General features: G+C 42.3%; 2 protein-coding genes across 3 annotated transcripts; both read right to left on the bottom strand.

The window, feature by feature from the left end:
• Positions 1-627: 627 nt before the first annotated feature.
• On the bottom strand, positions 628-6,001 carry LOC115206487 (28S ribosomal protein S23, mitochondrial). 2 transcript variants are annotated; one of them, XR_003880806.1, is made up of 7 exons: positions 5,803-6,001; positions 5,325-5,504; positions 5,146-5,223; positions 4,872-4,995; positions 3,873-4,720; positions 1,727-2,146; positions 628-1,646 (listed from the first exon to the last, which is right to left on the bottom strand). XR_003880806.1 is itself a non-coding variant. In XM_029773543.1 (5 exons), exons 1-5 carry the CDS (start codon positions 5,844-5,846, stop codon positions 4,583-4,585), a joined length of 564 nt encoding a protein of 187 aa, XP_029629403.1. In that variant the 5' UTR covers positions 5,847-6,001; the 3' UTR covers positions 3,612-4,582. The 2 variants fall into 2 exon arrangements, 1 of the variants encoding a protein (XP_029629403.1); XM_029773543.1 differs by lacking the exons at positions 628-1,646; positions 1,727-2,146 and having other exon boundaries at positions 3,612-4,720.
• Positions 6,002-9,592: 3,591 nt separating this feature from the next.
• Positions 9,593-25,047, bottom strand: nos2b (nitric oxide synthase 2b, inducible). The gene is made up of 26 exons (XM_029773544.1): positions 24,970-25,047; positions 24,639-24,695; positions 24,444-24,542; positions 24,116-24,255; positions 23,404-23,566; positions 23,142-23,233; positions 22,129-22,270; positions 21,836-21,975; positions 20,860-21,034; positions 20,559-20,660; positions 17,519-17,713; positions 17,296-17,378; positions 15,440-15,584; positions 15,001-15,105; positions 14,843-14,892; positions 13,029-13,203; positions 12,660-12,792; positions 12,451-12,529; positions 12,154-12,344; positions 11,856-12,025; positions 11,398-11,608; positions 11,128-11,215; positions 10,858-10,979; positions 10,550-10,698; positions 10,189-10,383; positions 9,593-10,075 (listed from the first exon to the last, which is right to left on the bottom strand). Exons 2-26 carry the CDS (start codon positions 24,693-24,695, stop codon positions 10,025-10,027), a joined length of 3,252 nt encoding a protein of 1,083 aa, XP_029629404.1. The 5' UTR covers positions 24,970-25,047; the 3' UTR covers positions 9,593-10,024.
• Positions 25,048-25,650: the final 603 nt, after the last annotated feature.

Here is a 25,650-nt window from a genome sequence, read left to right on the forward strand (position 1 = left end):
TCAAGTTAGCTCTTAAGGATTCATTGCCATAGAAATGTACCTGGCTACAAGCTGAGCCACTTTCATGGTACCGGTTATCCCAAGTTTAACCTGCTAACTCTTCAAACTACATTCGTAGTATAGGGCTCTGATTCTTGGTCCTAGAAAAAGTGAGTGTGAGCTGCCGACATGCTCCAGTGTGTTCTGTACATGCAGCTTTCAATCTGTCGGTCCACAAACAGAAGCAAAGTACATTAATTAGGCTTGCTGTCTGAGTCCATTTAAATTTGATGACCACTGAAATTGGATTGCTGATTTGAATTCTTGATGTCTGTACATGTTTTTACATGTTTACATACCCTTCATATGCAAGATGAACATATGAATGCATTGTGAGTATGAACTGTTGTAGTGTTAATTGTCCAGCCCAAATCAATAGCTCGTCCAGGTAAAACTACACATCAGGTGAAAAACTGTAAAACTTTCATCCAAGCTTAAGAGGGATTTTTCCTAGCATAGGCTAGGCGGCTAAGGTGGAAAAGGGTGGTATGATAAGGACATCATAATGGCTACTGGGTATGCAGGATATCAAATTGAAAAATAAAACATGACATAAAAATAAAAAAAATCAAACTCCCTCACCCACTGTGACTGACAAGCCTGGCTTTATTGTAAGCAATAGAAAGGCAAAAACAATTAAGGCGCTTTCAGACACTGACTGTATAATGCCAACGAGATTAGATATCTTTGTGACAGCACTGCCATAGAGCAGGAAGACAAAGACAGAGTAGGATAAAGAATTGAAGAGAAAGACATTTCCATTTCGATCCATTTATGAATATGGAAAATGTTAAATACAGCCATTGAATGGCTTATTGAATATTCTATTGTATATAAGCTATGGTGCAGTATGTACACTGACTATATACATTCTACAGCCTCTTACAAACCAGAATTAAAACACATTCAATTATTTATTTTACTGATCTACACAACCTAGGCTAACCAACATTTCAAGGAGAAAATAAATGATCACATATTTAATTAATTCAGTTTTATTTTCTATCACGGATCACATTTGACAACCAGCCATGTGTAAACAAGAAAGAAAAGTTGTGGTTACATATACACAGGACACTGCCCTAACCCAGCACGCTCAGCCCAAATACAAAGGACACTGCCCTAACCCAGCACGCTCAGCCCAAATACACAGGACACTGCCCTAACCCAGCACGCTCAGCCCAAATACACAGGACACTGCCCTAACCCAGCACGCTCAGCCCAAATACACAGGACACTGCCCTAACCCAGCACGCTCAGCCCAAATACACAGGACACTGCCCTAACCCAGCACGCTCAGCCCAAATACACAGGACACTGCCCTAACCCAGCACGCTCAGCCCAAATACACAGGACACTGCCCTAACCCAGCACGCTCAGCCCAAATACACAGGACACTGCCCTAACCCAGCACGCTCAGCCCAAATACACAGGACACTGCCCTAACCCAGCACGCTCAGCCCAAATACACAGGACACTGCCCTAACCCAGCACGCTCAGCCCAAATACACAGGACACTGCCCTAACCCAGCACGCTCAGCCCAAATACACAGGACACTGCCCTAACCCAGCACGCTCAGCCCAAATACACAGGACACTGCCCTAACCTAGCACGCTCAGCCCAAATACACAGGACACTGCCCTAACCCAGCACGCTCAGCCCAAATACACAGGACACTGCCCTAACCCAGCACGCTCAGCCCAAATACATAATTCACCCTTAAATGCTGTTGTTGGCATCTAGTCTCTCCTCCACAGCCCAAAAATGGTGCTTCTTTAGAAATCTATGCCAGAAGCAGTAAAATGTTATCCACGCTCACACTCCAGTGACAGAGAGAATGACATTTTGATCAATTAAATTCCAGCCCATGCTCAATTGGAATCATTTGTATCAAGAGATCCTTGCCAGGAGTCTGGCAGGGGAAAAAAAGTTAATTACCTGCCTGAAAATACATTTTGAAAGGAAATAGAGAAATCTTGGGGGTGCTGCCAAGAAGTCATCTACACAGACAGTTTTTCTCCAGTTTTTAAAGGCCTCCATCGTAAAGTTCATTGTATTAATTCCATCTTAAAACGAAGATTGCTCATCACATTTCTCCACCTGGAACTTACAAACATACAACACATACAAAAAGCATGTCAGAATATTCAGCAGGCTACATGCTCACCCACCCCTCTACAGAAACTATACTTAACAAAAATATAGACGCAACATGTAAAAAGTGTTGGTCCCATGTTTCATGAGCTGAAATAAAAGATTGCAGAAACCTTTCAAATGCACAAAGCTTATTTCCCTGTTAGTGGGCAATTCTCCTTTGCCTAAGATAATTCAGCCACCTGACAGGTGTGGCATATCAAGAAGCTGATTAAAAAGCATGATCATTACACAGGTGCACCTTGAACTGGGAGAGAATATAAGGCCACTAAAATGTGCAGTTTTGTCACAACACAATGCCACATATGTCTCAAGTTGAGGGAGCATGCAATTGGCATGCTGACTGCAGGAATATCCAACAGAGCTGTTGCCAGAAAATGTAAGCCTCCAACACCGTTTTAGAGAATTCGGCAGTACATCCAACCTGCCTCACAAACAGAGACCACGTGCAACCTCGCCTGCCGAGGACCTCCACATCTGGTTTCTTCACCTACGGGGTAATCTGAGGAGGGGGTGTGGTGCTGAGGAGTACTTCTGTGTGTAACAAAGCCCTTTGTGGGGAAAAACTCATTCTGATTGGCTGGGACTGGCTCTGAAATGGCCATTGCCCATTCATGTGAAATCCATAAATTAGGGCCTAATGAATTTATTTCAAATGACTTATTTCCTTCTATGAACTGTAACAGTAAAATATTTGAAATTGTTTAAAGTTTCATTCAGTATATATTATTTAACACTTAAAAGGAAAACAGTGCAAAATCAACACCTTTAAGGATTGCGTCAAGCCACAGGTTTTGCCAACACACCCCACTGAGTGTCCGTTTCTCCCCTCAGCCTGTGGACACGGCAGACAAGGATTGTTCGTCTCATTCCCAACCTGACTCGCTCCCTCCTCTACATCTCTCCCCAATTCTATCCCTCCCTCCTGTTCATTAGGCCCTCAGACAGTCTTGCCATCCTGCCGCCACAGAATTGCTTTCGCTTTGACTGTGTGCAGACAATCACCCATTCCATTATGGTGTTGATATCATTTCTCCTCTCTGTGCGAGCGCAGAATAGACTGTGAGATGGACAGTTTTCCCTTTTGATAAACAGAAAGACAGCTGATAATGAGAAATGCCTCCAAGGTCATCTTTTTGAAAAGACGATGGAGGAAAGAGAAGGGGGAACTGTGGTACTGTGAAAACACGCATGGATGCTAGCTTTTTCCAGAGCAAATAACTCCGACCAGTGCTGTTCCACTTCAAAGCCAAGGCTCTAGATATAAGCCCTCTTTAGATTTATTTTCAAATGGCAGTTGAACTGCAGGGCTGCTAGGTCATATAGTGGATCAATGCCTCTACAAGTGGTGAGAACAGGAAGAAGGATGATTATCCTGATTAGAGAGAAGAGAAAGGGTAACCTGCAGAAGTTCTAATAACTGGTTACTGTTTAATGTTATTCTGGTAGTTTGAGATACATATTGAAAAAGACATATATGCCAAGATAATGTTCAGAACAGGATGCAATGTTGGTGCGGTGCTTATTTGAATTGTGGCAGTAGACACTAACCTAAAATATAGTTTAATTATCAGTGTATAGGTGTTGATGTCAAACCTTTCCTATCTGGTGGAATACCTTCCACAGATTTGACCTTGCATTTCTTTTAATATGGCACCTGTGATGCTTCTTTACTCACATTCTCATCCCCAGTCGGCTGATGTGGTTATGTGATCAGTGGTATTTCTCTGTGAAGCAATACGGCATTAATATCTCCATTTCATCCCAGATGCTCAGGCAGGCAGGCACTGTCGAATTACACTGTCACAGCAGCAAATGGAGAATGCAATATCAACTCTCACTCACAGCTTGCTTGTCTTGCATGAATGTTCTGCAGCGTGACTGAAACATAACAGAGGATGAATGGCAGAGGAAAAAAGGAAAAGAGGCCACATTCTAGAATATAGAGTTACTTTACCTATCACTCACAATGCTAATTGATCATCATCATCATCATCTCATATCAACAGGGGTGGCCTGTCGAAAGTCTGAAAACACACTGCAACGTAACCAGTTGGACGTACAGTGCATGTAGACACACACACAATATACATTTACAGCCGTATGCATAACATCAATCTTACAAGTTTCCAGCCCAAAAATGTACAATAACTTGACTCCTACACACCACCACACAAAACCCTGCAGTCAAGATGGACGGTCGTGAAAGCTGCCCAGCCCACCCATAACAAGAAGTCTTTCTTGTTAATCCACATTGTTCAGAAAGTCTGGACTGAGGAGTATGTCTAGTGTTGGACAGATACTGAAAGTCCCCTTTTTATAGTTAGTGGAGGTGGATGGTTGGTTCCACCTAGGTGAAGAGTGTGGTTGAAGCCATGTTTCAGAGGCCTACTGTGGAGTCACTGGTGCTTGTGTTGGCTTCTCTTCTCCTGGTGTCCGTGTTCCGCCAGGTGCATCTGCCTGCTGTTCCGCCAGCATGTCTGTCAGCTTCATGCCCAACACTGGATTCCTGGTCTCTGACGCCACCTGCAGGCCAAGCGGCAAAAGTGCAGCCAGTCAGTTTAACAGAAGGTCTCATGATTGTAAGTGATTAGTACATATCGGTCTATACAGTATTTGGGAAAAGGGCAGACAGCATTACAATTAATAAGTTGTATCATTTGAACAGTCTACTCACTGCAGGAATACCCCTCCTCCTCAACACCAAGCCCTCAGCAAGGAGAGCCTTCCCAGTCTCCTCAAACAGCGACTGTTTCTCCAGCTCTCCCTGGCTCTCGAACTCTGTGTACTTCTCCACAAACCTACAAAAAGGAAGAAAAAAAACCCCACACGTGTGTATGTATATATAAAATAATATAATTGCAGTAGTTAGGATCCAGCATTACAGACATGTGGAATCCCAAAACTTAACAAACCAACAATGTGATTAATTGTGAAAAATTTGCCCATACCTTTGGCATGTTGAAACAAAGCTGGATTTGGAGAGATCAAAAGCTCTGGGCCCTGTTCCATACACCTCGTAACATTTCCTGGAAGAGAGTCTGGTGCTGATCTACAAATTGACATTTCCATTCCTAACAGCTTTTGAATGACAGTAAAAAGTTTAAGGTAAACCGTTTAATTAGCTTACGCTCTGATTTCATCCTCTCTGTAGAAGATGTTTGGCACAGCCTCTTCTTTCTTCCCATATATCTTGGCCACTGGTCTGACATAAAGTGGGTCCTTCATGGGTGGAAAGGTCTTGTATACATCATACCAAATGGGCTTGTCAGACTGTTTGACAACACCAGAACGCATAAGATCTCTGACACTGAAAAAGAAACCAGTGAGCCATCAGCAAAAACGTGAACAATGGAGCAAATGCATCCCATGCACTCTCAACGTATCAATTGCAAAGAGCTAGCTAACGTTAGCATTCATTTATATTATGCGGAACCATAGGCTAGATAGCATTGGCTACAAGTACACTCAACCATCAAAGAAAATTGTTTCTACCTAACATTAGCTAGATAGCAAACTCTAAAAGGTCTACAAAACTAGATATCCTCCAGTAACCTTGACACCAAAATTATGCTGGCTAATATTATCAACACGACATTTGAACCGACCGCGTGAACACGGTTCCGAATTTTTCAAGTCGACTTCCTGCCATAATGGACTTGAATTTAACTACACTATGCGTGTAAAATGCCGCTAGGTAATTATACAGTAAACTCTAAGATCATAGTTAGCAACCACCAACTACAGAGCCTATTTTCACCAGCATGGACGACCACCACTTCCGCATGTAATTTCTGCAGGGATAAACTGCACCGAAAGCGAACTGTAAAAACATGGGGCGGGTTCCAGATCGTCTGCATTTTAAGCGCTGCGGTCACTGACACTCCGAACAAGAGGCTTTCAATAAGGCATCGACTACAGTCCGTGGCGACCCGTCATTCAGGGCAGGTGGAGCCCCACCTGTTTAGCAAAATTATTATGCCTGTTTTGCATGTTATTTTGCCATTAACACGTGTCACATATCAGTTTGCAAAAAATTATATATAAAGCCGCATACAAACAGGGTCTCTTTTTTGCTTTCTTGAGTAAGGCAGATCCAAAATGCAGGTGTTTTAGCCTAGCTCAGTGCTTTCTGTGGCGATGGGGCGGCCAGCAGAAGGGGGGTGTAGGGGTTGGTAATGTTCTCTAGTTGCGCCGTGATTGGCTCAGTGTTCTGTCACTCATGGGGACACTAGTCACCGCAAAATCTACTGTACAAGGAGAGCTCGAAAATTCAAGCCCCTTGGATGCTGCCATAGAGTAACATTAGACGTGCCCATCCAAGAAGGGTCAAGGTCATTGGCAAGAGAATAAATTCAAATCACGTTATATCTTGATTGGACTGATCATGTCAACATCATACTTTCAAAATCTTAGCTAGCAAGAAAGCTGTCTTCATCATGAATCAAGTCGACAATCTACTGGCAAATCCATTTCAATTCTTGTTATATGAATATAAATTATAAAAATAGATGACAGATAAAGCGTATCGGTGCTCATTGGCCATTGGACATAAACATTACACAACAAGTTGAAAATCTCAAATTCAACAATGAGTGATTTTGAAGGAATCAATGGCTAACTGCAACCACTAGCCTGCTATTCAGTGGAGTGGGTGTGTGGCCCAAGTCTATGTTTAAGGGTCTCTTTTCCAAGCTTAAATGGATAAACATTCAACATTGGTAATGCTTTCAATCCAGCATGACTTTTGCCACGTTCAAAACAACTGGAAACTCAGAACTGGGAAATCTCAGACTTCAGTGAGTTCAAGACAACTGGGAAATCCGGGCCGGGCAAATACGTTTTGAACGGTCATCCAACTCGGAATTCCAAGTAGGGAACTCGGGCCTCTTTCGAGAGCTCTGACCTGAAGATCACTGACGTCATAATTCAACCTTGTTTTTTTCAGAGTTCCCAGTTGTCTTGAAAGCACCATAAATTCAGAGAACGCCAGACTTTGATGACAGAGTTTGATGACAAAATGTGTCTACGAAGGACTGCCGCACCACATTCCCGTTCAAGTGAACACAGCACAAGGTGAGTACAAAAATGTATTGTTTGCTGCTGGATAAATGATGTAATATGACAGGGAGATATGTATACTGTAGCTAAGAAAGTAATACTAAGTGTATGTTGTGTAGTAAGCTATTAGTAGCCCATGTGCCTCACCCTAATAATTTGGTCCTTTTTCCCCTCATAATTTAGCCTACTGTTCTGACTTGGTGGTGTACATGAAGCCTATAGCCTGTTTTCGAGAAATGTAATCATTTAATATTGTAAGAGCTTTCATTGTCTGCTTATATACCCCTTTATTTATCCTACGATTCTGACTTGGTGTACAGGGAGAGTACTGTATGAACGGCCCATGTTCTGTATTCTGGCACTGTACATTTCAAAAGTGCTGAACAAATAGTTATATTGACGTCCTAGCTCTCTCATTAGTGTCTTAATCTAAATTACAGATTGCCTCTTATCCGCTCGTCATCCCCTTATTCCATAGTTTGTACGTCTCAATTGTCAGTAGAAACCACATTTGTTTAAGCAAGTCAGCCATATCCGCTTTGTTTTTTTAAAGGTAGTAAATGAGGCTGAATGAACTGTTTCGCTGCTAGACAAGGCTCTGCTGATAGTAGCAGTGGTAAGATGTTGGGACTGCTATTGGGACTGCTGTTGGGACAGCTTTATGTCGGCCCTAACAGTTTGTGGGCACCGTTTGACGCCCTTAGAGTACAATTAATTAATTGTTTAGGGTTGTGTTGTGTAGTGGCTTTGCTGACATGCATTTAAAACATTTTTTGCCCCACCAAGATTTACAGTGCATTCGGACATTTTTTAGACCCTTTGACTTTTTCCACATTTTGTTACGTTACAGCTTTATTCTAAAATGGATTAAATGACCCACCCCCCCCCCCTCAATCTTCCCACACTACCCCACAATGACAAAGCAAAAATATATTTTTTGACATTTTGCTCATTTATATTAGATTTTCTTTTTAAATATAACATTTACATAAGTATTCAGACCCTTTACTCAGTACTTAATTGAAGCACCTTTGGCAGAGAATACAGCCTCGAGTCTTCTTGGGTATGACGCTACAAGTTTGGCACACCTGTATTTGGGGAGTTTCTTCCATTCTTCTCTGCAGATTCTCTCAAGCTCTGTCTGGTTGGATGGGGAGCTTTACGGCATAGTTATTTTCAGGTGTTTCCAGAGACGTTTGATTGGGTTCAGGCTCTGGCTGGGCCACTCAAGGACATTCAGAGACTTGTCAACTCTTGCGTTGTCTTGGCTGTGTGCTTAGTGTTGTTGTCCTGTTGCAAGGTGAACCTTTGCCCCAGCCTGAGGTCCTGAACACTCTGGAGCAAGTTTTCATCATGGATCTCTCTGTACTTTGCTCTGTTCTTTGCCTCGATCCTGACTAGTCCATGCCGCTGAAAAACATCCTCACAACATGATGCTGCCTCCACCATGTTTCACCGTAGGGATGGTGCCAGATATCCTCCAGACGTGATGCTTGGCATTCATTCAAAATAGTTAAATCTTGGTTTCATCAGACCAGAGAATCCTGATTCTCATGGTCTGAGAGTCTTTAGGGGACTTTTGCCAAACTCCAAGTGGGCTGTCATGTGCTTTTTATTGAGGAGTGGCTTTCGTCTGGCCACTCTACCATAAAGGCCTGATTGGTGGTGTTGCAGAGATTGTTGTCCTTCTGGCAGGTTCTCCCATTTCCACAGAGTAACTATAGAGCTCTGGTAGAGTGACCATCGGAATCTTGGTCACCACCCTGACCAAGGCCCTTCTCTCCTGATTGATCAGTTTAGCCAGGCGGCCAGAGTATTGGTGGTTCCCAACTTCTTCCATTTAAGAATGATGGAGGCCCCTGTGTTCTTGGGGACCTTCAATGCTACAGAAATGCTTTGGGACCCTTCCCCAGATCTGTGCCTCGACACAATCCTGTCTCGGAGCTCTACGGACAATTCCTTCGACCCCATGGCTTGGTTTTTTCTCTAACATGAACTGTCAACTGTGGGACCTTATATAGACAGGTGTGTGCTTTTCTAAATCATGTCCAATCAATTGAAACATCTCAAGGATGATCAATGGAAACAGGATGCACCTGAGCTCAATCTCGAGTCTCATAGAAAAGGGTCTGAATACTTATGTCGATAAGGTATTTCTGTTTTTAATTTTGTATACATTTCTAAAAGCCTGTTTTGCTTTGTCATTATGGGGTATTGTGTGTGCTGTAGATTGCTGAGGATTTATATTATTTAATACATTTTAGAATAAGGCTGTAACGTAACAAAATGTGGAAAAGTGAAGGGGTACATGCTAAAAATCGCCTCTGACTACAATGATTATGTGATATGATTTTTATTTAAATTAATGTTCACAACATGTTAAACACATTCTGCTTACAAGCATATTAAACATTTTCATAATTCAGATTCAACAATCCCACATTCCTGTACATTCCGTTATATTGTACAAACGCTACATAGACTTAAAACCTATGCATCTATAATCAATCTTTAATATCATCATGTGAATGTTATTTTCATCTCTTTGAAATATACTTAAAGTGACATTTTTCAGGCAGAGGGCCAAAGGATGGCTAGGTGGTATGCTTGGGACCACCAACAGCTACAAACATTTTCCAAAGTGACAATCTTAATCTATCACCCAAAACAAAAACAGGGCATCACAGGAATAGAGAAAAATGCATGTTATGTCTAGATCTTTCTCCGTCCATTGAGATTATTCCCACAAGCCAGCAGAGCTCGACCACCTCACTTCTGAAACTGGGCTCCAAAAATGTCCTCATGGTACCTCTTCTGGATCTGCAAATAAAGAAACAAGCATTGTAAAACACTGTCCATCTACTACAGTATTGGAACTAGATTAAGAGGCATCATGGCATTCATATTAATGATTCAGAGGAAAGTGAACCAACCTTTAGTTGGGCCAGGTATTCTCCTGCCTGGGTGAGGGTGATGCCAAGCTGGTTGCTCAGAATCTCCTGTACTGCTAGAGTAACTCCCTGGGCCATGTTCACACCCCCACACACATAGAAGTGACCCTCCTTCTGGTGCAACACATTCAGCACCTCCTCTGCCATCCTCTCCCTCAGGACATCCTGGACATAGACCTGCTCACACACAGAGGCCAAAAGTTAGGAATAGGAGGCACAGTACAGGGAAATAGGAACAATTTTAAGCTTCAATCTTCCATTGAATCTCAAGCCAATCTGATTCAATCAAGCTTTTCAAACGCTCACTCAGTACATGATTTGTTTCAAAATGATGCAACAGTACCTTTGGGTGACCTGGCTGGCGGGAATATGCGGAGGTAACACTCTTCAGGACCCCTCGCCTTCTCATCTCCAGTGTCTCCTCTTTGTATAAATGGTCAGTCTCCGAACTCTGGCAGCCAAACACCAGGCTCATAGGACTTCCAGAGAACTCTGTCAAGACAAAACCATAGCCCTTAAGGTCAGAGAGCTTGTATCAACAGGCACACAGACAGGCACACAGACAGGCACACAGACAGGCACACAGACAGGCACACAGACAGGCACACAGACAGGCACACAGACAGGCACACAGACAGGCACACAGACTACCTGGGTGTTTCATGTCGTGTAGCCGGTGTTGCCAGAAGCTTCGGAAGGGCGCGATGCCACTGCCAGCCCCCACCAGAATGACTGGAGTGCTGGGCTCTGCTGGGAGGTGGAACCCACCTGAACTGTAAACAATAACACATAATCAGTTAGCTTCACTTTAAATAATAATCTCAATTAATTTTACTGGGGATAGGCTACAACCTAGCATTTTGTGCAATTGAAGAGTGTACCAGCCTACTGACATACAGTATGTTACAATATGTTATATACCTGTAGATAAAACATGGTACCAGGTCTCCTTTCTTAATGGTATCCAGCCAGGTGCTGCAGACCCCGTGGTGAAGAGGACCCTGTCCATCTAGTGTAAGACCATTACAGAAAAATACAGTACAGTTACTTTCCCAGCCAAGAGATAGCAGTTCAAATTCCTTTCAAAGCATTTGATAACTGTTCTATTGTCATTTCTAAGTTGATTTTCCCTGTCCTGTACCTTGGATGAGAGTGTTTACTGAATGTACAAAAATGTAAAATCTACTGTACCTTGTGTGTGATAGTTGAGCACTGTCAGAGTGAGATGTAGCTCGTTGGGGTGGAGCTGAGGGGAGGAGCTGATGGAGTAGAGGCGGGGCTTGAGCAGAGGCAGCTGGCTGAGGAGGAAGGCTGCAGAGGGTTCTAAAGACGGGAACTCCTCCAGGACTTCCAGGAAGTTGGGAACACGGAACATCTTCCAGGTCGTGTACTCCTTAGAGTCCTGACGGCAAATGAAGACAGAAGCTAAATAACTTGCAAAATATCAGTTGATATTATTTTTTGGTAAGAGCATAGGCTTACAGAGTTCTATGTATGAAATAGTGCTACAGGAACCAATGATTTTTACATTTCTTCAATTCTATACAATTCCAATAGGTGGTACGTCAAAACCTCTTCTTTCATGATATATTTCATTTTTATTTCAAAGACAATAATGAACACTAGTCCTGGAGACAAACAGAAGTTACCTTTGCCAAGGTCAGTAGACGCTGGCGGTGCCCGTCCTGTTTCGCCAACTGAGAGAGCTTGTGGAGGAGGTTTTGACAGGGGGGCGTGGTCACATCCAGGAAGTAGGTGAGTGCCTGAGACAAAGGGCATGCTGGGATGCGTCCGACAGTCTGCCAGTTTTTCTCATCATCTTTTGGGAAATAGAAATGCAGAGCAATTTTAATAGCGGAAATTTTTCGAAGACGTGTCTTCCTCACAAAAATCTGATTTTACCGTGGTTAACTCAATCAGCACCATTATTAATGAATAGTGTTGTACCTCGGCAGGTGTCAGAACGGTATTCCAGTCGTAGATACTGGTTGGTTTGGGGCGGTTGGGGAAGGAACTTTAGGATGCCAGCCACCAGTTGAGGGAGATTCCCTGGGAAAACACCAACATGGTCTCCTGGAGCAAAGTTCATGACCTCTGCACTTCTCTCCATCTCCAACTCCACCAAAATGGTGGACCGGCTAGAAACAAGAATGACAATGCTGAATTAAACCCTGTCAAAATTGAGTCCTGTCAAAAACATTGAAAGAATTGCAATAATAACATGCTAGATGACAAGAACTGAACCTTGAATGGGGGCTCTGTAGATTATGTTTGCTCTTCAGTTTCATAGGGAAGACAGTTTTAGAGTGAATGGCTGAAAGTGCTGTGAAAGAGAGGACAATGAAAATCATCACATACAACTGGCTGACTGAAATACAAGACTAGTTTATAATGGTTTATAGTGCTACACCAGTCCCTTGTCAAATGTCCATCCCCTGGTCCATGTGTAGTACCTGTGATGCGGTCCTGGGGGCAGCTCTCCAGTGCTACGCGGTATCTCAGTGGGTCCCAGGCCTCGAAGAATCGCTCTGCCCCAGGGAGCTGCAGACTCAGCTGTCCCTGGATGTTGAACTCCTTATAAGCATCCTGGAAGCAGAGAAAGGGTCCTTAGGCTCAATGATTTAAAACACTACGTAGATCAATATGATATGCAAATGCTTGTGAGAGTAAATATCATAACAGGTCTTTTTTGTAATGATACTACTGTAGTAGACATACCAGGAGTATGTTAATATGTATGCTATAAAATATACTTCAAACAGGATCATCGACACGTAGCTAAGATCCACTTAAGAGAGTGACATCCTCCCTTGTCCGCCTACCTTGAGAGCGGTGAGAGCCCAGGAAGAGAAGGCCTCCTCCTGTCCGTTCAGTTCATCCCCCTCTCCAGTGGGCGTCACCCGCTCTGCCCCCAGCTCCTCCAGCTTGGCATCCACGGCATGGGCGAATGCACAGAACTGTGGGTACATCCTCGAGCCCAGCCCAAACACACAGTACCTGGGGGAGGAGAGAGGAGATAAGACCAGTTTCAAAACTAAAGAGATGTCTCTGAAACTGTAGTCAAGCTGCAACTTCATCAAATGAGTACATCTTAAAGATATGTACGGTGCCTTCGGAAAGTATTCAGACCCCTTGACTTTTTCCACATTTTGTTAGGTTACAGCCCTATTCTAAAATTGATTAAATTGTTTTTTTCCCCCTTTATCTACACACAATACTCCATAATGACAAAGCAAAAACTGTTTATTTTTTGGTGCTAATTTATAAAAAATAAAAAAACAGAATTATCACATTTACATAAGTATTCAGACCCTTTACTCAGTACTTTGTTGAAGCACCTTTGGCAGCAATTACAACCTTGAGTCTTCTTGGGTATGACATTACAAGCTTGGCACACCTGTATTTGGGGAGTTTCTCCCATTCTTCTCTGTAGATCCTCCCAAGCTCTGTCAGGTTGGATGGGGAGTGTGGCTGCATAGCTGTTTTCAGGTCTCTCCAGAGATGTTCGGGCTCTGGCTGGGCCACTCAAGGACATTCAGAGACTTGTCCCGAAGCCAGTCCTGCGTTGTCTTGGCTGTGTGCTTAGGGTTGTTGTACTGTTGGAAGGTGAATATTTTCCCTAGTCTGAGGTCTTGAGCGCTCTGGAGCAGGTTTTCATCAAGGATCTCTCTGTTCTTTGCTCTGTTCATCTTTCCCTCGATCCTGACTAGTCTCCCAGTCTCTGCCGCTGAAAAACACCCCTACAGCATGATGCTGCCACCACCATGCTTCACCGTAGGAATGGTGCCAGGTTTCCTTCAGACGTGACGCTTGGCATCCAGGCCAAAGAGTTGAATCTTGGTTTCATAAGACCAGATAATCTTGTTTCTCATGGTCTGAGAGTCTTTAGCTGCCTTTTGGCTGCAGAGATGGTTGTCCTTCTGGAAGGTTCTCCCATCTCCACAGAGGAATTGTAGAGCTCTGTCAGAGTGATCATCGGGTTCTTGGTCACCACCCTGACCAAGGTCCTTCTCCCCTGATTGCTCAGTTCAGCCGGGCGGCCAGCTCTAGGAAGAGTATTTGTGGTTCCAAACTTCTTCCATTTAAGAATGATGGAGGCCCCTGTGTTCTTGGGGACCTTCAATGCTGCCGAAATGTTTTGGTACCCTTCCCCAGAACTGTGCCTCGACACAATCCTGTCTCGGAGCTCTACGGACAATTCCTCCGACCTCATGGCTTGGTTTTTGCTTTGACATGCACTGTCAACTGTGGGACCTTATATAGACAAGTGTGTGCCTTTCCAAATCATGTCCAAACAATTGATTTTACTACAGGTGGACTCCAAGGATGATCAATGGAAACAGGATGCACCTAAGCTCAATTTCAAGTCTCATAACAAAGGGTCTGAATACTTATGTAAATAAATTATTTCTGCATTTCTTTTTTTGTTGTTGCAAAAAAGTCTTCAAACCTGTTTTTGCTTAGTCATTATTTGCTATTGTACGTAGATTGCTGAGGATAAAAAAATAATTTAGAATAAGGCTAGAACGTAACAAAATGTGGAAAAAGTCAAGGGGTCTGCTTCGGAAGGCACTCTACATGTACAGCCCAATACGGAGAGGACAATGCAGAGAGAAATGCTTGAGATACTACTTACCTTAACTTGTTCCTGAGATACTGCAAGGAGAAAAGCTGTTTCTTAAAACTCTAGAGAAAGAAATATTAACATGTTGAATATTGAGACATTACATTTTATAAATGTGGGGGAAAATACTTTTGTTAATATCTTCAAAATACAGAAACACAAAAACACACCTCTCCATTTCCAGGGGAGTCTCCATTCCCAAAGGTGCTAGTTACCACAACCAGAAGGCTCTCCTGTTCCATGTCACTGAAGTTATAGTCCTCCATACAGAGCAACTTTAAAGATATACAGAGCAGCTTTAGTTAACTTTGTAAACATTCTGGGCAATTTTGAGGACATTAGTGACTTAAGACATCAGATTGTACATTATTGTACATTATACAAGCATTATACATTATACAAGCACATCTACTTGCTAACTCCCCGTTATGTGTTCTGTAAATTAACTCTTACTGAGCTCAATATAGTCCTCACATTCATATAGATTCCAATTAAACTACAGTTTTACATTTATTCACAGTGGTTAACACACACAAATGCCCTGAAGCACATTAGCCTGAGGCAGTAGGCCCTCTATCAGCCTTTATAGAGATGAGATAGATCTCCTACCCTGGAGTTGAAGGCACAGTTTAGCATGGAGTTCAGTCTCTGGGCCAATGTCTGTGATTTCCCTGTTTCAGTAGCGTACAGGACAGTGCAACGCACCCTGTTAGCCAGCACTTTGCTCATGAGGGTTGAAGAAAAGAGCGCCGCCCTATAGGAAGGAACCAGACATGAATGATAATACTTTGTAATGCATTATGAGCATGGCTTAGCTCAACCTCAACCATTATATGCATTTATAGTGGCTGGCGAAAGTTTTCACCCCCCTTGGCATTTTTCCTTTTTTGTTGCCTTACAACCTGGAATTAAAATAGATTTTTGGGGGGTTTGTATCATTTGATTTACACAACATGCCTACCATTTTGAAGATACAAAATATTTTCTATTGTGAAACAAACAAGAAATAAGTCAATACTTTGTAGAGACACCTTTTGCAGCAATTACAGCTACAAGTCTCTTGGGTTATGTCTCTATCAGCTTGGCACATCTAGCCACTGGAATTTTGGCCCATTCTTCAAGGAAAAACTGCTCCAGCTCCTTCAAGTTGGATGGGTTCTGCTGGTGTACAGCAATCTTTAAGTCATACCACAGCTTTCAATTGGATTGAGGTCTGGGCTTTGACTGGGCCATTCCAAGACATTTAAATGTTTCCCCTTAAACCACTCGAGTGTTGCTTTAGCAGTGTGCTTAGGGTCATTGTCCTGCTGGAAGGTGAACCTCCATCCCAGTCTCAAATCTCTAGAAGACTGAAACAGGTTTCCCCTCAAGAATTTCCCTGTATTTAGCACCATCCATCATTCCTTCAATTCTGACCAATTTCCCAGTCCCTGCCGATGAAAAACATCCCCACAGCATGATGCTGCCACCACCATGGGTTTGTGCCAGACATAGCGTTTTCCTTGATGGCCAAAAAGCTCATTTTCAAGTTCATCTGACCAGAGTACCTTCTTCTATATGTGTGGGGATTCTCCCACATGCCTTTTGGTGAACACCAAACGTGTTTGCTTATTTTTTCTTTAAGCAATGGCTTTTTTCTGGCCACTCTTCCATAAAGCCCTGCTCTGTGGAGTGTACGGCTTAAAGTGGTCCTATAGACAGATACTCCAATCTCCGCTGTGGAGCTTTGCAGCTCCTTCAGGGTTATCTTTGGTCTCTTTGTTGCCTCTCTGATTAATGTCCTCCTTGCCTGGTCCGTGAGTTTTGATGGGCGGCCCTCTCTTGGCAGGTTTGTTGTGGTGCCATATTCTTTCCATTTTTTAATAATGGATTTAATGGTGCTCCATGTGATGTTCAAAGTTGCTGATATTTTTTTATAACCCAACCCTGATCTGTACTTCTCCACAATATTGTCCCTGACCTGTTTGGAGAGTGCCGCGGTCTTCATGGTGCCACTTGCTTGGTGGTGCCGCTTGCTTAGTTGTGTTGCAGACTATGGGGCCTTTTAGAACAGGTGTATATATGCTGAGATCATCTGACAGATCATGTGACACTTAGATTACATACAGGTGGATTTTGGTTGGACCAGATGTAATTTAGGGGCTTCATAGCAAGGGGGGGGATACATATGTATGCACCCCTTTTCATTTATTTATTTATTTTTAGAATTTTTGAAAAAGTTATTTTTTCATTTCACCAATTTGGACTATTTTGTGTATGTCCATTACAATCCAAATAAAAATCAATTGAAATTACAGGGTGCAATGCAACAAAATAGGAAAAATGCCAAGGGGGATGAATACTTTTGCAAGGCACTGTATAGCTATGTCAATGATATGATTAGGACTGCATTATAATTTATAACTCATCATGAATATGTTTATAAATCATTACAGATATGGGTGTCATAGTCCATGGAAGGTTACCTGGCCACCGCTTTGAAGCTGATCTGTTGCTTCTTCAGGCACATCTCTCCATTTCTCCAGACATGGGTCGTCCAGGGGTCAGGCTTCAAACAACAACAGCAACAACAACAGTCACATACGATCATATAGCAACTGCCCTGTAATTCTGTAAGGTGGACCTTAACCAGAATAATTATATAGCCTCGATACTATGCACAATACAGGATGGTGTCTCAGTATCTACCTGGTAGTAGAAGAAGGGAGAGAGGATGTAGTTGACCATCTCCTGGTGGAAGACGGGGGTAAGGGAGCCAGACATGGGAGGAACCAGCCAGGCCCAGTCTGCAGGGCAGCCGCCGCGCAGCCGGAACTCTGTCTCCAAGTGCTTCATGAAGGACTCGGCTGCCGAGTGGTGGTCTGTGATGGTTACCTTGTTCTTCTGCAGCATACAGTAATGAGACAAAAGGAGTGCATTTATCTCAAGGAAAACTCCAGATGATGGCTGAACCATTGTCATTGTAGTGTAGCATCCTCTGGCAAAATATTATGGGATGGAAGCATCTTACTTTAATGCAGGGAAACTTAAATCCGTTTTACGTAATTTCTCCCAGCATATTACATGTGCAACCAGAGGGAAAAAAACTCTAGACCACCTTTACTCCACACACAGAGACGCGTACAAAGCTCTCCCTCACCCTCCTCACCCTCCATTGGCAAATCTGACCAGAACTCTATCTTCCTGATTCCTGCTTACAAGCAAAAACTAAAGCAGGAAATAGCAGTGACTCACTCAATATGGAAGTGGTCAGATGACGCAGATGCTAAGCTACAGGACTGTTTTGCTAGCACAGACTGGAATAGGTTCCGGGATTCTTCCAATGGCATTGAGGAGTACACCACATCAGTTACTGGCTTTATCAATTAGTGCATTGATGACGTCGTCCCCACAGTGACCATACGTACATAACCCAACCAGAAGCCATGGATTACAGGCAACATCCGCACTGAGCTAAAGGGTAGAGCTGCCGCTTTCGAACCCAGACGCTTAGAAGAAATCCCGCTATGCCCTCCAACAAACCATCAAACAAGCAAAGTGTCAATACAGGAATAAGATTGAATCCTACTACACCGGCTCCGATGCTCGTCGGATGTGGCAGGGCTTGCAAACTATTATGGACCCCAACGGAAAGCGCAGCCGTGAGCTGCCCAGTGACTCAAGCCTACCAGATGAGCTGAATGACTTCGATTCGCAATTCGAGGCAAGCAACACTGAAGCATTCATGAGAGCAACAGCTGTTCCGGACGTCTTTGTGATCACGCTCTCTGTTGCCGATGTAAGACTTCTAAAAAGGTCAACATTCACAAGGCCGCAGGGCCAGACGGATTACCAGGACGTGTACTCTGAGCATGCGTTAAACCAGCTGGTAAGTGTCTTCACTGACATTTTCAACCTGTCCCTGACCGAGTCTGTAATACCAACATGTTTCAAACAGACCACCATAGTCTTTGTGCCCAAGAACACCAAGGTAACCAGCCTAAATGACTACTGACCCGTAGCACTCACGTCTGTAGTCATGAAGTGCTTTGAAAGGCTGGTCATGGCTCACCTCAACACCATTATCCCAGAAACCCTAGACCCACTCCAATTTGCATACTGCCCCAACAGATCCACAGATGACACAATCTCTATTGCACTTCACACTGCCCTTTCCCACCTGGACAAAAGGAAGACCTACGTGAGAATGCTATTCATTGACTACAGCTCAGTGTTCAATACAATAGTGCCCTCAAAGCTCATCACTAAGCTAAGGACCCTGGGACTAAACACTTCCCTTTGCAACTGGATCCTGGACTTCCTGATGGGCTGCCCCCAGGTGGTAAGGGTAGGTAACAACACATCTGCCACGCTGATCCTCAACCCGGGGGCCCCTCAGGGGTGTGTGCTCAGTCCCCTCCTGTTCTCCCTGTTCACCCTTGACTGCATGGCCAAGCACGACTCCAAAGCCATCATTAAGTTTGCTGACGACACAACAGTAGGCCTGATCACCGACAATGATGAGACAGGTCAGAGACCTGGCAGTGTGGTGCCAGGATAACAACCTCTCCCTCAACGTGATCAAGACAATGGAGATGATTGTGGACTATAGAAAAAGGAGGACCGAGCACACCCCATTCTCATAGAGCAGGTTGAGAGCTTCAAGTTCCTTGGCGTCCACATCACCAACGAACTGTCATAGTCCAAACACACCAAGACATTCATGAAGAGGGCACTACAATGCCTATTGCCCCTCAGGAGACTGAAATGATTTGGCATAGGTCCTCAGATCCTCAAAAAGTTCTACAGCTGTACCATCGATAGCATCCTGAATGGTTGCATCACTGCCTGGTATGGCAACTGCTCGGTCTCCGACCGCAAGGCACTACAGAGGGTAGTGCGTATGGCCCAGTACATCACTGAGGCCAAGCTTCCTGCCATCCAGGACCTCTATACCAGGCGGTGTCAAAGGAAGGTCCTAAACATTTCCAAAGACTCCAGCCACTCTAGTCGTAAAATGTTCTCTCTGCTACCACACGGCAAGCGGTACCGGAGCACAAAGTCTAGGTCCAAACTGCTTCATAACAGCTTCTATCCCAAGCCATAAGACTCCTGAACAGATAACCAAATGGCAACCCGGACTATTTGCATTGACCCCCCCATTTTTACGCTGCTGCTACTCTCTGTTTAATTATCTATGCATAGTCACTTTACCTCTACCTACATGTACATATTACCTCAATTACCTCAACTAACCTGTGCCCCCGCACTTTAACTCTGTACCGGTACCCCCTGTATATTGCCTCACTACTGTTATTTTAGTGTTGCTCTTTAATTATTTGTTATTTTTCTATTTTTGTCTTTTTTTTCATTTTTATTTGTATTTATTTATTGTTTACTTCAGTTTATTTAGGAAATACTTTCTTAACATGTATTTTTTTCTTAAAACTGCATTGTTGTTTAAGGGCTTGTAAGTAAGTGTTTCACTGTAAGGTCTATTGTATTCGGCACATGTGACAAATAAAAATTGATTTGATTTGATTAGAAAATTGTAGATATTTAAAAAAAATTAACAACAACAGCAACAACAAGAACATAACTTGGGATTTATACTGGAAATAACATCATTCAAAAGGCACTCGTACATCTGAGCTATCTTTTTTTGCAGGCAGGAGCATGGTAACAGTTGAATAAGATGAGAAAAAAGAATAACATGCCTTTGAATTGGCCCTGTATATGTGAAGGTTACCTGGAAACTGTATATGACTGCAACATTGATGGTCACCAAGGCCTGGTCCTTCCACAGTGAGGACAGCTTGTGTGTCTCCAGGCCCATCCTGCGACCCACTTCCTGTACGGACAGAAAGCCAAAAGATTCTCATCCATTGCATCATTGTCAAGTCAGCCAGAATTGTGTTGCAGAGGCGTGAAACAAGAAAACATTTTTATTGCTGATGAGGTTACCTCCTCCATTTCAAAACATTTGCTAATCCTGCTGAGCACGACCCTGTGCTGTAGCCATGGTGATTACCTATGAAAGTGAGTCTTACCTCCAAGATGTTATAACGCTGATAGTCACAGAAATCCCTCACGCCAATCTCAGTGCCCATGTACCAGCCATTAAAGGGACAGGCTGGGAATTCAAGTCCACCAATCTCCATCAGCATGTTGGACACCGCAGGCAGAGCATACCACTTCAGTCCTAGGTCTTGGAACCACTTATGCCTAATGACGAAAGATCAACACAATATATTTGCTAATAATATATAAAGAGGATGCCCAAAAACACCACCACTAGGATAGATGTGGTTAGTTTCTGTAGTGAATCATTCAGTCCTCAATGTGACATCTTTTTCATACACAATGAGTTACATACACACAGTTGTGCTCATTCTACCAAAGGTGCTTGAAACACTTGAATCAATTCAGTATTGTGTCCAGTGAAACGAATGAAGGACCACTTTGGAGTGGTTAGACATTTAAATAAAAGAAAATGGTACAGGTCATTGGGCCCTCCTAGAGCTGGCTTTGGGAAGCTATTTGGATAAAGGAATGTTGCCTTGCAGACAAGTTCTATAGAGCTCTTCACTCTCTCCCATTCAGCTCCGTTCCTCAAGAGCTCCAGACGGCTGATTTAAAAAAAACTATTTTAGAATTCAAGCTCTTGAGCGACTGTGGGCAATGGTTTGAATTTACCCAGGCAGCTACATAACACATTGACTTAATTAGATAACTACTACTTAAAAACATCACCATGGCTATGGAGGCCTGATGGTCTGAATCCTATGTATCTCTGATGAATGCAATCAATGGCAAATCTAGTATGGAATCAAACGGATTTGCATACACGTGTGTCATAACATAACTGTTATGTAGTGGTATTGTAACCAAGCAACATCTCTTTGCCAATGAAAGTCATTGTATGTAGTGGAATAGCTATGATAACTCTCTGCAGGCTTGACCTTGTATTTGTTCTCAAAAGTGTGTTTAGATAACCATCCAATAGAAACCAAACAAGTCACTCACTGGGGGTGTTCCATGGAAACCTCCAAGATCAGGTGTGGAGGGATTTCATAAAGGTCTGGGTCCTCCCCATTGACCTGTAGGACTAGCGGCAACACATCGAAGAGGCCGTATTGAGGTTTCCATCCAAGCTGGATACAGATCTTTAAGAACACAGGACAAAAGTAACTAACTTTTAAAAATGTATCTTTTCAAATGAACACATACAGTATCTGAGCTCTATCTTAGATGTTTGAGTGGATGTTATTGAAATAGCTGGGGTAGAGAATGGTGGCTAAAGCTACTAGATATAGTACCTTAGTGAATTCGACACTGGATGGGTCTCCCTGGATACTGCCATCAGGCATCTGGTAACCTGCATACTTCAACAACTGGCTGTTCCACACCCGGAAATCATGCCCGTCTTCCTTTCTCTGAGGAAAGACGGTAATCGCAGACCTGAAATAAATAAGACACAAGAAGAAGATCTGTAATAACATGTATGGACAAACTAAAATACTCATGGAAGGACCTTGAAAAACTGTCCCTTAACAAAGTAAATGACCTATAGCAGGGTTCCCCAATATGCAGCCCATGAGCAATTGTATTTGTTTTCTATGGAAGAAATGTATAAATAGCCTAATCATTTTTGTTGTTGACATAAAAGTAAAGTAAAGGGTTGAAGGTTCAAGTCAATAAAAAATACAAAATTAAATTATGCCATCTGGTTTGCTTAATATAAGGAAGTTGAAATGATTTATAATTTTACTTTTGATACTTAAGTAAAGTTACATTTTAGTAATTCCATTTACTTCTGATACTTAAGTATATTTGAAACCAAATACTTTTACACAAGTAGTATTTTACTTGGTGACTTTCACTTTTACTTGAGTCATTTTATATCAAGTTATCTTACTTAACTTTTACTCAAGTATGACAATTGAGTACTTTTTCCACCACTGCACTGAGTTGAGAGTTTTCTTTTGAAGAGATTATCTTTACTCGGTGTTTTCCGCCATCTGCCTTATTATCTCATACTTCCAATCCTTTCATGTTTCACGAAGAATGCTGCATTAGTTAGGCTACCTCAGAAAGTAGGGCTGTCGGTCACCTAGGAATAGATTAAATCCGTGCGTCTAAAATGCACGCTATAGCCCGATTTAAATTGAAAGGCAATGTTGCTGTGTTCGCTGAGACTGTATTCACCTTAACGCTGCATATGATGGCTCAATCGAAAATGACCTTTCAATTACAATCGCGCTGTAATGCGGATGTTCCATGCAGCGGATTTAATTTAGCCCCTTTTCTTTCTTGTGCTGTGTTTGTTTACCTTAGGTTTCCTCCATTTGTGGCAAACTGTAAGTGTTCGCACAGAAACTGGAACATATCCTGAGTAGTCTTGCACTTTCTGGCATCAAACAGCTGCAGAACAATCCAAGAAACATGTATCATTAATTAGGTTAACCTACACATAGAACACACACGCCCATGTGCATCCATGAAAAACACAAACAAGAATAGATACTGATATTGATACCCAATAGATAATGAGAAACATAAATGTATCTCTTCTGCCTTGTATGTTTTCTTACTTGTAAATTGGACCACTGAATCCTGCCGATGCATCTTGGGGCGTTCCTCCATGCTTGCCGAGCACCAAACGCTAATTCCTCAATAGTCAATTGATAGGTTCCTGTGGAATCTATCTCCATAGTAATTTCCTCCAATCTGGCGAGGTGGTGTTCAATTTTGGGGCTATGCATTTGGAATTAAATTAGGATATGTGTAAATCATGGAAAACAAACACAGTACATTATAGAGTGGATAAAACATTTTCCCATTACAAACCACTATTGTAAAGTGGTTTTTCCACTGGATATCTTAAGGTGAATGCACCAATTTGTAAGTCGCTCTGGATAAGAGCGTCTGCTAAATGACTTAAATGTAAATGTAAACCTTTTGTAAGGCCCACATAGATGCTTCATAAATGATCTATAAGCAAATTCGTACAATAGGCTATAAAGGCTAACTGGAGTAACTATTTTCCCATACAGTCATAATTTATGAAGCATCTATGAAGCCCTTGTACAATAAAGGGTTTATAAAGGCTCTTAAATGAACGACAGAAAATATAGGCTACAAACTACAAATGCCTATAAGGCATTAAACAATATAGCAATATTAACCAACAGCGTGTATTTTACAGATTCAGCACTTAGTGGTGTCAGGCAATGGGTTGCACAAATTTGGAATAATAATAATAATTGTCATCGTCTTTAGAGAAGAATTACACTTATTACTTACATTTTGAAGGACTTGTAGTATTGGTTGATAAGGTCGATAGCCTGAGGTAGGATTTCAAGAGTAGCATCTTTGGGGCCGCGCAGAAGAGCCTTCGGAGTCATGACAGAACCTTCACAAACTTTTGATGTGCATGGTTGGTTCTGCATATGAAATAAAATAAGAACGTTTCAATTCAAAGTCATTGCATTATTTTATAGTGTTCAATCTTTTATAAAATAGAAAACACTACAATCCAGGCGCAGCTTCATAATTTGAGCAAAAGAGCTAAACAAATAAATTGCGGTACAACACCACGCCACACACAAAGCATCATAAACTGTAAACGCACCTTGACTGCCTGGTGGTGCAGCATGTCTTTGAGACTTGAGCCATCCTTCACGTTACGCACAGGTATCGAAAACGGACACCTGTTGGCTCTCGTTTCCCACTATGTGATGAACATACAGGAAAAACGGGTTAAACTTATGTCGCTTGCTTTTAGCACATTTTCTACATTTATTTCGTCTGTAATCTCAATTCTTACCTTATTTGGTTTAGTCTGGTGAGACATTTTGGTTTCATCATCCTGAAGCAGCTTCATCTTCATAATTGTAAAAATAAATGCAGTTCATTATCATATTTGGAAATGTCATTTATCTAAATGATTCAAAATGTAAGTGCGTATAGGTTATTTTACTTTGAGTTAAATAATTTAAAGTTCATTGAGTAACAAACAATTATGAATATTTTGTTTAATTAAAGTGAAAAACCAAATGTTTAAGTTAAAATGTGCTCAATAGCTTTCAGTGTTGTGGCATAAACTCTTAAAAACGTTCGAATTTAAGTTATCTAATAATCCCGGGATTTATTCTTACCTTGAACTCAAGGTGAGATGAGCATCAATTCCTCTCTGAAAACTTTCCTCCTGAGTTCTTTCCATTTATACCTGCCTGTAACGAAACTTGGCCAGGCTTATAGGGACCTGCCCCCGCTGTGTTACAGGCAGGTAGGCTATAACGAATTACAAATAACATTTTTGTGGCCAGCTTGTTTTTGAGGTAGGTCTAATTGAATCTGGCTTGGTTTCAACACATTGTTTGGCAATCCCCATTAGAAATTAAAGACTGTAACAAACAGGTGGGAAAAGTCCCTTTAGAAATACAATATTGCATTCCCACAGATCTGTTGAGGCATTCATTAAATATGCAGTAGATTCATTACATGACAAGACACAGCAGATAGATGACGGAAATGCTGTGTTTTTGCAATAAATTGCATTTTTGTAAGACATTTCTCACATAATTTCCCGTTTTCTAGTTTTGGATGACAACTGCAAAGCGTAGACATCAAATCAAAATAAAATTAAATGTTATTTGTCACATGCGCCGAATACAAGCCTTTAACCAACAATGCAGTTCAAGAAATAGAGTTAAGAACGTATTAACTAAATAAACTAAAGTAAAAAGGAAAATAAAAAAAGAGAACAGTCAAATATTTAAGAGGGTATATACAGGGGTACCAGTACGGAGTCAACGTGCTGGGGTACAGGCAATGTA

Source organism: Salmo trutta, chromosome 13 (assembly GCF_901001165.1).
Source record: "Salmo trutta chromosome 13, fSalTru1.1, whole genome shotgun sequence".
In the NCBI taxonomy this organism is placed as follows: Eukaryota; Metazoa; Chordata; class Actinopteri; order Salmoniformes; family Salmonidae; genus Salmo; species Salmo trutta.

Bases quoted from the DNA above. Each gene is read 5' to 3' on its own strand.
- LOC115206487 (XM_029773543.1), bottom strand. From the start codon at position 5,846: ATGGCAGGAAGTCGACTTGAAAAATTCGGAACCGTGTTCACGCG. The intron at 5,224-5,324 runs GTAAGCTAATTA...ACTCTCTTCCAG, and splicing joins AGAGAGGATGAAATCAGAGC to GAAATGTTACGAGGTGTATG. The intron at 4,721-4,871 runs GTGAGTAGACTG...CTTGGCCTGCAG, and splicing joins GGAGGAGGGGTATTCCTGCA to GTGGCGTCAGAGACCAGGAA.
- nos2b (XM_029773544.1), bottom strand. From the start codon at position 24,695: ATGAAGCTGCTTCAGGATGATGAAACCAAAATGTCTCACCAGACTAAA. The intron at 24,543-24,638 runs GTAAGAATTGAG...TTCATCACATAG, and splicing joins ACCAGACTAAACCAAATAAG to TGGGAAACGAGAGCCAACAG. The intron at 11,609-11,855 runs GTAACTTCTGTT...ATTTGCCGTCAG, and splicing joins GTCTACTGACCTTGGCAAAG to GACTCTAAGGAGTACACGAC.